This window comes from Myotis brandtii, unplaced genomic scaffold, assembly GCF_000412655.1.
Source record: "Myotis brandtii unplaced genomic scaffold, ASM41265v1 scaffold385, whole genome shotgun sequence".
NCBI lineage: Eukaryota > Metazoa > Chordata > Mammalia > Chiroptera > Vespertilionidae > Myotis > Myotis brandtii.
Genome location: NW_005364785.1, coordinates 285,125 through 297,166, shown reverse-complemented (window position 1 = coordinate 297,166; position 12,042 = coordinate 285,125). Strand labels below are relative to the sequence as shown.

At 40.9% G+C, this 12,042-nt stretch overlaps 1 protein-coding gene across 10 annotated transcripts in view; it reads right to left on the bottom strand.

The window, feature by feature from the left end:
- Positions 1 to 3,538: 3,538 nt before the first annotated feature.
- LOC102251520 (chromosome unknown open reading frame, human C11orf74) overlaps positions 3,539 to 12,042 on the bottom strand; it is a 59,849-nt gene continuing 51,345 nt past the window's right edge. For 9 of the 10 annotated variants that reach the window (XM_005872644.2, XM_005872643.2, XM_005872645.2 and 6 more), the window contains 2 exons: positions 10,367 to 10,524; positions 3,539 to 3,782 (listed from right to left, as the gene is read on the bottom strand). In XM_005872644.2, the coding sequence (XP_005872706.1) occupies positions 3,615 to 3,782; positions 10,367 to 10,524 (326 nt within the window). In that variant the 3' untranslated portion in view covers positions 3,539 to 3,614. The remainder of the gene's footprint in view (positions 3,783 to 10,366; positions 10,525 to 12,042) is intronic. The other variant, XM_014544908.1, reaches the window with a different exon arrangement.

Here is a 12,042-nt window from a genome sequence, read left to right as displayed (position 1 = left end):
TGCCCTCTGCCACCTGGGAGCAGGCCTAAGCCAGCAGGTCGTTATCTCCCGAGGGGTCCCAGACTGTGAGAGGGCACAGGCCGGGCTGGGGGACCCCCTCCCCCCCCCCAGTGCACAAATTTTTGTGCACTGGGCCTCTAGTATTATATAAGGACCGGACAGACCATGGTCAGGTATGAATTTCTCTTCCTCATACTGAGAAATATTTTTCTAGAAAAGTCTCAATAACATTGCCTCGTTCAAATCACTACCTATTCATTTACCATCAACTTCCAAGAAACAAGCACATGAAATTAAAATTGTCTTGTCTCTTTCATATTTTAATTCAACCATACAGTCACCTACAGATAAGGAACATTTCCTTTTTAATTGAGGATACAGTTCTATCTCCTTCATAGGGGTGGTGGGGATTCTTGATGAAAGAATCAGGAATTTCAATACCCGGTCAATATTTTCTCTCTAAGATTGCTCAGTGTGCCACCACACTCAGGGTGGCGGGCTTGAAATCTTCGTTCAAGCTAGTTGTATGGCAAACGCCACATTATTTCAAGACACTTTACAATTTTTCATGTTCTCCCCTCCCATGTTGGTGTATACATACAGGTGCACCTCCTTACCTTCTACTGCGCATTAATCTTACCTCGGGTGGCGCTACCTATTCCACATAGGCATTATCCATCAATACACACGCAGGCTTCTCCTAGAGGCACTCGGCTAGGGGTTGCCAGCCGGCGTAAAACAAGCCATTTACATCGATTCAGGGGATCCATAAAGCTGAAAGTCATGGAGGAGGAGTTGCTAGTTAGGGCAAGAGTAACGGTACAACTGAGACAAAACTATTTCATTGAGAGGCTTTCAGGGACCCATTTTCCAGTGTCACTTTTGCTGTAATGCACAATTGCCCCCAAATAATGCAGGAATCAAGAATTGCCGGAAGGACCGAAGCCAAGACGCAGTACACCAACTCTACAGACAGAATGCTCTGCGGTATCATTCACCTGCCACCCACCCAGCCCAGGTAATGAAATACGATACGAAAATGCCATTCTTTTTAAACACTTGGAAGGATGGCTTTGTTTCTTCTATTAGAAAACTATTGAAGTCCATAAAATTGAGATGCCTTTAAAATGGTGAAGTCTTTTCTTTATTTAAAATGCCAAGGTGCTGTGTATAGATTGCGTCAAAAGAGTGTGTCTGATCCTGTGGAAAAGTTATTTCACCACGGGATTCCCTCCTCAAGTTGGTGCGCTATATAGTTTGCATGCTAAAATCTCCTTGACCTCACAATTTCTCTCTCATTCCCACATTGCATCAGTCAACAATCCTTGCTAGTTCTACATCCAAAGCTCTAATCAAATATATGCCCTTTACTTCCACGTACACCGCTTTAACTCGGGCTCCTATCATCTCCCCAGACAAGCTATTCTAATAGCCTGCAGTCAAAAACTCCTTTCTTCCTGACCACACTCAAAGGCCACCTCCTCTGTGAAGACGCCCCAGCTCTCCATGGCATGGTGCAATCACTCCAACTTGCTTTGTCCCGGGAGCTCACATACACAGGACTCTTACAACACTCTTTACTGCAGAGCTGCAAGTAAGAATATGCAAGCCGCATGTGCGGCCGGCAGCCATGCACTGAAGCGAACAGGGAGGCTTAGGCCTGCTCCCAGGTGGCAGAGGGCCTAAGTGTGATTGTAAATGTTCCAGGAGCCTCCTCTAAAAGGTAAAAAGGAAGGGGTGAATTTTAATAATACTTTTTATTTAACCTGGTGTATCCAAAATATCATCATTTCAACATATAATCAATACAAAAATATAACAAGACAGTCTACAGTTTCTCATATTAATCCTTTGAACTCCAATGTGTATTTCGCATTTGTAGCATATTTCCAATTTAGACACTAAACTGTCATCAAAAATAACTGATCTGATCCAAAATATCATCATTTCAACATATAATCAATACAATCGGCCCTGCTCTGAGGAGCTCCCCCCTGTCATTCACAGAGCAGGGCCCCTCCTCAACCCCCTGATGGGCCCTGCTCGTATTTACATGTCATAAAAGTACAGTTGAAAAAGTACAGATGCACATATCTAAGTTGTTCCAAATGTACTAGAAATTTTTATAAGAACTGTATCAAATATCAACTTATTTTAAATTAAAATAAAATTAACATTTAGAAATCAGTTCCTTGCCCTGGCTGGTTTTGCTCTGTGGTTAGAGCATTCGCCCATGGACCAAAGGGTCACTGGTTCAATTTCCAGTCAAGGGCACATACCTCAGTTGCAGGTTCAATCCCTAGTCCCAGTCAGGGTGCAAGCCAGAGGCAACTAATTGATGTGTCTCTCTCACATCAATGTTTCTCTCCATCTCCCCTGCTCCCTCCATTCCACTCTCTCTAAAAATCAATGGAAATAACATCCTCACTCCTTGGGTGAGGATTAAAAAAAATCAGTTACTCTGTCACATGAGCCACGTTTCAAGTGCTCCATAGCCACATGCAACCAGCGGCTATTCTATTAGACAGCGTAGCTCTACTATAATTATTTGTGTATACAACTGTCTTCCCCACATCAGACCACATCTACTTGTATCCTCCCCATTGCCTTGGCACATAAAGGGTGTTTAATGAGAGTTTGTTGACTAAATAAAGAAAAATAAATGTGGAAATCACTTGACTCTATTGTAATATTAAATCAAGAACATTCTTTCCTAAGGATATAAATGGCCATTTCTATGAATACACATATACACACACATGCATGTACATGAGCACAGGCCTGAGTGAAAACTAATTAAGACTAAGTACATTTGATTTGTAATAGATTCCTTTAGTAATAAAAATGACTTCATACATACTACTCCCCCTGCACCTGTGCCTCCAGCCATCTATTCTCCTTTCCTTAAGGCATGTATGGGTAGTCTACACAATTAGCACTTCATAAGCTTTACATTCTCTAGTTGTTTTTCCTATCTACGTCTTGCCTCTTCAAATTATATTTTATGCTTCTGCAGAGAGAGATCATTCCTTGTACTTTGTAGCTATCACAATGGTGATAACAAAGTACAAGAATTTAATACATGACATAGAATCAATTCTCAGTTGCCTTCTTTTCCAGTCATGCCTTTTCCAATCAATCCTAGAAGCCCAGCCTCTCAGCAATCAGATTCATACCAATATGTCTGGATAGCTGCAGCCAATAACCTCCCCACATAATTAGTACGTCTCTCTGTGCTACAACGCATTTTGCATGTGTAACTGTCCTTCACCCCCAAAAAGGTGGGATGCTTCCAAACTTTCTTACAATGCCCCGTGTTACCTAGTTGTAGTGCTCTCTTCAAACTGACCCTTCAGTGGGCGTTGACTCCTGTCCCAACTTGCCACCTCCATCGCCCCCTACCCGCCATGGATGCAGCAACGTGACAGAAGGGAGCTCTGTGAGGGTGGAGATCTCTGTGGTCTTGTCAGCAGCATCTCCCTATAGGCAAGTAACTCTGACAAATCAATGCACACATAAATTTCCACAGAGGGGCTTACAGTAGGTTTATCATTTATTCTACTTTTGCTTGAATAAGAACAAAATAAATGTAAACAGGAAGATGTCTTGGTGAATCAGTCACGGGGTTCCTCCAAGTCCGCGTTGGTGTTCTCGCGCTTGTGCTTGGATAGTTGTTCTTTGATGGCTTCTACCTCTGCAGGAGTGAACTTGGGGGTTAGCATCACAGTGTCATAATCAAATTCTTCATCAAGTTTAAAGGGCTGAACTTCATCCCCGAGTATCTGCAAGAGGTAGCAAAGGAGAAAAATCATTTACAACCATTGTAAATGAAGATAAAGTCCAAAACGTGAATTCCCTATTACTATTTAATTAAACATTTTTTAGACTCCAACTCTCTCAGCTGGTTAGGCCCTCTTTTAAGTAAAGGAATACAGTCACTTATTCAATTTGACCTAATGTAAGCCCCTTAAAATGCCCCATTTGTACCTCCCTGCCTCAAAACAATATCACTAACTAATTCTGCCCACAGCAAGAAGCAGAAAATCTATCTTGCACACATTCATTACATTTTTACCACCTGTAGTGTTAGACTAGAAGCATATGGAAAAACTAAAGGTTTACATTTAAAGTGTGAAAAAATACACCTTAAGATTTTGATCAACCTTGAATACATTTTCACCATTTACCATAAAAGACATATCAACAAAACCATTTTCTTTTTTAAAAATATTTTTATTGATTTCAGAGAGAAAGGGAAGGGGAGAGAGAGATAGAAACACCAATGATGAGAGAGAATCATTGATTGGCTGCCTCCTGCATGCCCCCTACTGGGGACTAAACCCACTACCTGGGCATGTGCCCTTGACCGAATCAAACCCGGGACCCTTCCATCCGCAGGCCTATACTCTATTCACTGAGCCAAACCGGCTAGGGCTTAACAAAACAATTTTCAAAATTAAAAGTACTCTATACTTATTTCATTTACTTCTTCAGATAATACCTATAATTCCTGGTCCAATAAGAGTAGGAATTAAAACACATAGTATCTCCTTAAATTTAAAAGTCCAGGATCCTTTTGTCCTACCAAGAATTTTTAAAATATTACAATTTATCTACAAGCCAGAGTAAATGCAAAGAGGTATAATTATTTTGTGTCTATTTATTCATAATCTGTGTTTTAAACACTTTCTAAAAGAAGGTAGATTTTTTTTTAAAAAAAAAAGCGTATTTCCCACTAAACAAAAAGAGAATGCCTTAAATCTCACTGTATCACCCCTTCAAGAGCCTCTCCCCAAGCAAATGGTGTGTGACACGTGATCTCATCCGGCACCCATGTGCAGCTCTATAATATGTATGGTGATGCTGAAATAATTGAAAACTATGGTTTATGCAGGAATGAAAAAAAAAATGCCCTGAAGCCATAATCAGCTTTAAATATTCTTGCCTGGAAAATGATCTCATTGAGTGGCTTTTGCAATGTTCTTGATAATGGAGCATATAGCTCAGAAACCGTGCTGTTATTAAAGGTGAAAGAAAGAAAAAAAAAACCACAACCATAAAAAATAGATTATCTCCTGTCCGTTGGACGAGTTGAACCTCATAGTTAGGGGTGCAGGGTTAATAGCAAACACCCGGCCATCTTTCGTCCTTTCTCAGTAAAACCAGCAAGGGAACACATTTCAGAGGCCTGTTGATTTCCTCTTTATTAGAAAGTGCGCGCTCTCCTGACAAGGGTGATGGGAGCTCTCACTGGAGTGAGTTCCCACCAAGGGCCAGCCCCGGTACTCGGAACTGTGTGGGCAAGAGCAGTGATCTTCAAACAACCCATCTCACAAGGAGCTGAACGGCGAAGTCACGTGCCCCAGACTATGCAGTCAGTAAGAAAGAGAAGTGAGTTCTGAATCCAGAGTCTTCAGGGAAAGCTTCCCCTTCTCCAAAAACACAGGAAAAATCAACCTGGAAGTCTTCCTTCCCTAAGCCTGGTCATCACCGTCGGGGAGAAAAGCCCTTTCCTAGATAAGCTAAACAAATCCCATAGCACATAATAAAAAGCACTCAAGGCTCCACATAATACCATGGTGTCTGGAGCAGCAAAGGGAGCCAGTCAGCCTGCAGAGAAACCGATCATCGTGGTCACTTTCTGAGATGAAACTTAAACGCCACAGTCAAAGTGACCACGCGGTAATAATGTTGAAAGCAGCTCAAATGAAGAAACACAAGCAGGCAACATGTTCATTTCCTGCATGTGAGCATCCCTGCAGTCTCCACGTCTACTCAGCGATAAGCACTGAGGCTTGCAGGCCTGGCCCCATCCTGAAGGACCGTGACAGGGACACAGGGGAGCACCGTTTTTACCAGTGCATTCCGGCTCAGGGGACCCTTGCCGCCTTGCATACCTGGTTAAAGGAAGTAGGCATCATGCCTCGTTTTTGTATTACCAGACCCTGTGCTAGGCATAGGCGAGCAATGGTACTAGAATGAAAAGGCTGCCGTCCCAGCCTACCAGGAGATTACAGTTACATGGGGTCAAGCAAATTGAAAAGAAGCAAATATAACACAATGTTGTTCCGGGAGTACATACAAGGTGCAATGGGATCCTAGAGCAGGGACACTAACCCCAGCCTGGAGGTCAAGGAGAACTTCCGGGAGTGATGCCTAAGCTGATCCCAGCTCAGAAAGGACTAGTACAAGTTAAAGAGGAAAAGAGAGAGTGAGTCTGAGAGAACAGAGAGGACAGAAAACATCCCAAGCAAAAGAAAATGAACATCTAAGAACTAAGGGCAAGAAAGAATATAAACTATTTAAGAAATTATAAATATGAGAAATAAGAACAAATGTTATAATGCAAAAAGTGAACCCAACTGAAGAAAAAATTGACTTCTTACTTAAGTTGAGGTGTCTAAATTACTTTAGGACTTAGTTTATTTTACACTATAATTTCAAAAGTAAACTTTCTACCTAACATTCTTTCAGAATATGCACACACAAACAGATATAAAGAGTGGTTGGGGAAGGGAGGTATAGATGGATAATTTGTAAATCGTAGCAATTTTAGCATACATTTTTACTAGTATGCATCTTGGGTTTTTTCCAAGCCTCTGACATTATAATTTCGTATTAACATATTATTCTGAGTTTTATTAACATTTAGTATATATCAATGGCTCTTGCAGACTGAATAGTAATAAATCAGTTATTAGAGCAAAGTAATTGTGAATGTGTAATTATGAATACCCTATATAGATTTATAAATCAACATAACATTTAGAAATTTATAAAACAACATAGGACTTAAAAGGTAACTATTGCCCAGCTGGCGTGGCTCAGTGGTTAAGTGTCGACCTATGAACCAGGAGGTCACAGTTAGATTCCTGGTCAAGGGCAGGAATCCCTTGGGTTGTGGGCTCGATCCCCAGTGGGGGGCATGCAGGAGGCAGCCAATCAATGATTCTTTCTGATCATTGATGTTTCTCTCTCTCTCCCCCTTCCTCTCTGAAATCAATAAAAATAATATTTTTTTAAAAGTAACTATTATTTTACTATATATGTTAATGATGCCATTTAAAAATCCTAAATATAAATAAAAAGTATTCCGGTTTTTTATTTAGTATTTTTTACTATATACATGCCAAAATGGTAAATTTTACTCTGTAAATGAGATCTCAATAAACCTAACTTTTAAAAAGCAAAGAAAGAAAGAGAGAAAGAGAGAAAGGAAGGAAGGAAGGGAAGGAAGGAAGAAAGGGAAGAAGGAAGGAAGGAAGGAAGGAAGGAAGGAAGGAAGGAAGGAAGGAAGGAAAGAAGGAAGGAAAGAAGAAAGGGAGGGAGGAAGGGGACACACACTGCAACTCAGAAAACTTCACTGCGAACTTCAAAATGGCAGCTTTCAAAAGACAGCAAAGTCGCAATTCTATTTATGTATTTCAGCTGTTGGCTACTCTGGCACACTTTGGGAATTCCCTTCTTTCAAGTAAGGTTCATCTTAGGGTCCTGAGCTACAAGACTCCAAATTAGTTGCAAACTCAAATTCTGATTTATTTCAAAGAGAAGTATTTGTGCAATGGAATGCCAAGTCTCCCACTATTACACAGAAAACAATTGTGAATTAAGTTATTAACTTGTTATTTTTGCCTAAGGAGTTGAAATATGTGGATTTCAGGTATATAATTTCAAATCTAATTGAAATCTTTTTGAGCCTCTGGGGGAATAGAATTTGTACACTGGCAGAACACTGCTAGTTTCCTTAAATTGCTCATGTGACTTATTCTAAGCGCAACTGCTACAAGAAGAGTCATTTTCATTCAGAGTACCACATAGGCAAGTCAAAGAAAACAGAACTAATGCTCAAATCAATGACAGCAGCATTTAGCTGTAGGCTCTATTACAAAGCAATATGGTAAGTAAACTGTCTTTATAGGTGAAAAATTTTGAAGACCCTATATGAATTGGAAAAACAGGAGATCTCCCATTAAAAAAATACTATACAAGTTTCTTCTATGACCTCTTCTATGGGTTGGGGATGGGGAGGAGGAACTCACAATTTTTCATCTTTCTAATGTGAATTACTTTCATCAAAATGTATTAACTAAGGCAAGAAATTATTCACAAATAGAAACTGGAAGGTTCTTGGGAAACGTTTGACTCTAAGGGGGGGGAAAGCACATGTATAAAACCAGTGATAAAATTAACAACAACAATTTTTTTTTTAAATTGGTCTGATCCATACTAGGAAGCTGTGGATTCCTATTAGGCAATTACAGGAAGTTGGGCCATCCAGGGTACATTTTCATCTTTCCAGACTGTGTCTAGCCCCTTGGTAGACCCTTACAGGTTATATTTGCTGGAAGTTGATGCTTATGGTCTTATACTGGCATTGGGTGCTTTAAAATAAGATTGATACTATTAAACCATGGCAGAGTTGGTGCAGTATTATGATTTCTAGACAGTTCTGAAAAGCTTCTCTTCCAAATGGTGGTTAGAAATAAAAATCCCAAACCAAGGGATATTCAAAAGTTATTCATCTATGTCTCATGAGTTTGCCAACACAAACATGTTTATATCATTTTGATTCCAATATTTAAAAATGTTGGCATTTTCTGGGAAGAAATGTATATTCTTTTTGAAGATGCAATCATATGTAGGGTTTTAAATAGCATTTTACTGGATGTTTGACAGGTTCCAGAAATCATTCAGGGTTTTCTTTTAACCCATCAACTAAAATCATTTTATAAACATTTCCATAATGGTACCAGATGCAGTGACCACTAGTTGGTCAAATCATTTGTATGGTCACAATGGAAGTCATAAACAAGTCTTTGAAAGAAACTCATTTCTGCCAGAAATAACCTTGCAATTTTAGTTTCTTACTATTCAACAAAAGCAATCCACAATTCAAAAAGCACACTGAAAAGTGGCTGTCCCTATCAGTTTATCTGGTAACCAATTTAGGGGTTTAACATAAGCCTACTAGCACCCTACACATAAGTTTGCCATACCAGTGAACAAAGTCTTATAATAAAGGGGTAATTTAAAATTGAAATGCATGGATTATTTCTGATTGAACGACTGCTTCCATAACAAAATATCTTCAAGTGGCAAGACTAGTACCTGATAATTAAATAATCAAGAAACATCTTAAGGGCTTTCTTAGAAAGAGATAATAAAGAGCCCTTGGCAACCTCTGTTCCTGATCCCCTTTCATGTTCAAATGAACTGGGTGCTAACGGTCACATCTGGCAGCCTCTGCTGGTGCACCTTTGTCGAGTACATCAGAAGAGCTGTAAAGGATGGCGAAGGGTGACTTTCAAGTGGTGCATTTGGGAGAGGACGCATGTGGTAGAGGTTCCATTCTACCCTGCTGGGGAAGCAAACAGCTGATGACACTTCCCAGCCTCCCTTGGGGTGGGTAGGAACATGTGACTGAGTGGCTGCCAATAGGGCGTGAGCAGAAATGGAGCCCTGAGCTCTGAGCCTGGGGAAGCAGGCTGCCTTGAGCTCTCATCCCCTGCCCCCGGAAGGATGGGGACCTGACTCACAGCATGTGCTCTCATCCCCTGCCCCCGGAAAAATAGGGACCTGACCTGAAGCATGCACTTGAGGACAGTGTCTGGAGGCAGAGTGGAGTTCCAGAGAGAAGGAGCCGTGGTGAGTCCAGGGAACAGAGCCACTTGCTAACTTGAGAGACCCTCCACAGGTTGTTCCAGGAAAGAAAAAGACTTCTATCCCCTCCACCACTGAATTATTGTTGGGGTTCTCTCCTGGAGCAGCCTAGCTTTACCTTAACAAATACAGGAAGTCTACAGGGCCTTAGGAACAATAATACAAAGAAAAAAGGTCAGTTCAGACTAAAAGAGATAAGAAAGCCATCTGTCCCCTTCCTCTGTCCTTTCGGTTGCATTGTCCCCAGGTAGCACTGGCCTATAGAGCTACGTCGTGAAATAAAAATATTTTCCAAGGCGGGTGTGCTCAGTGGTTGACCATCGACCCATTAACCCATTGGTCACTGTTCGATTCCCATTCAGGGCACATGCTGGGGTTGAGGCCTCAATCCACACTAGGGGGCATGCAGGAGGCAGCTGACTGATGATTCTCTCTCATCACTGATGTTTCTCTTTCCCTCTCTTTCTGAAATCAATAAAAACATATTCTAAAAAAACTAGTTTCCATGTAAAAACACAATCGCTCTCTGTGTTTAAAAAGAAACACATACAATAGCAACAGATGGCCGTGAGAGGGGCCCAAATAAGCCACTTGAATTTGGAATTTTCCCAAATCTGAGAAAAATACAAGAGAGACGGGTAGAGGAGCATTTCTCTGAAAGGACAAGTTACAAAACCACTGCAATTGGAGTACCACCATGGAGTACCTCATCCTTTTGCGTGTCCGCTCTTTCCACCGTGGGCCTTGGATTGACTGCAGGGGTCAGAGGCTGGGCTGCGGGCGGAATGTCAGTTGCGGGAGGAATGCCGGAAGGAATGTGGGTGCTTACGTCCTCCACTTCCCCAGGCAGCAGCGGCAAATCTGCTGGACAGAAAATATTACACTTGATCCTTTCTCGGAATTTACAATTGATCTAAACCATCAAAAGCCTGTAATGGTCCCAAGAATAAAGCAAATATGCTCAGGTAGAGTAGGTCCATCTCACAAGGCCTGTCCTGGTTTGAGATTCCCCTTTCTAGAAACTAGAAGTCCCTGGTACTTCTATTTCTACCCCATTGTTGCAGTTAGATTCCATCCAGAAGGTCTCAGAGACATATTGTTTGGGAATAACTTGTTCATGCCTCTCACCCCTCAACCCACTGTCTACCTCTATAGGAAAATAAGGCAAGAAGATGCTGTTTTTGCCTCATTTTCTCATATTTTCCTGAGGGGAGAAGAGAAAGGAAATAGAGTATAGAATTTCATCCTGTAAAGATATGGCAATATTTCAACAACAACAACAAAAAAGCATATTAAAAAAACAATGATGCCAGAAGGAAAGAACTTTAACTTTTAACAGAAAAATGAACTACTCTGTCACATTCAGAATGCATACTCTACGTTTCAACACCTGCAAACAACAAAAACGTGTTTCCGGCTTATTTGGCACAGTTATAAGAATTCAAGAGCCAATCTTGGTTTTCTGATCAAATCATGATGAAGGGATGTGTTCCCTTATATTTGCACGTGTGAGAGAACGTGGAGGCATCACAAGTAAGTGATATTCTCCCACAGCTTTCTTTAAGGAGGACAAAAAAACACACAAAACACATAAATAGAAGCACAACAGGCTTCGCCCTCAGTAAGTTTTCACAGGACCAGAGGCTGCACGAGATACCCAAAAACTTGCAGTTGGCTCAGGGATGCTGCCTGCTACTCAAAGACGATCTTACGGAAGAATACATTCTCCCTGGAAGTGACTAACAATAGGCATGCCTTGACCGTTGCCAGTGGCAGCATATATGGGGAGACAACTGAGCATGATTCGATATTCGAAAACTGAATCTTATATGAAATACATCTCTCACTATTGTGATGCTGTCGCCTTCACAAAAAATATAATTACAAAACTCATAAGACTCCAGCAACAAAGAACATAGCCTAGAAAACTGAGCATGATTCGATATTCGAAAACTGAATCTTATGTGAAATACATCTCTCACTATTGTGATGCTGTTGCCTTCACAAAAAATATAATTACAAAATTCATATAAGACTCCAGCAACAAAGAACATAGCCTAGACACTGAGCATGTGAGTGGAGGATTGGTGAACAAGGTGGTTTTACTGTGATTAATTATGGAAACCAGAAAATATGACCTGATTAACTAGCAGAAATAAAAACAATAATAATAGTCAACTCTTACAAAGCTGATATATTACATGCATTAACTCAGCTAATCCAACAGCTCCATTACTTCCTGTTTTATAGGCAATGAGCTCTAAGCACTAAGAGCAACCTCATTGAAGGTGCCACAGCCACAAAGTGGCACAGCGAGGCAGTCTGTCTGCAGAGCCAGGCAGTCTGTCTGCAGAGCCCACGATGCCACATGATAAACTTCTT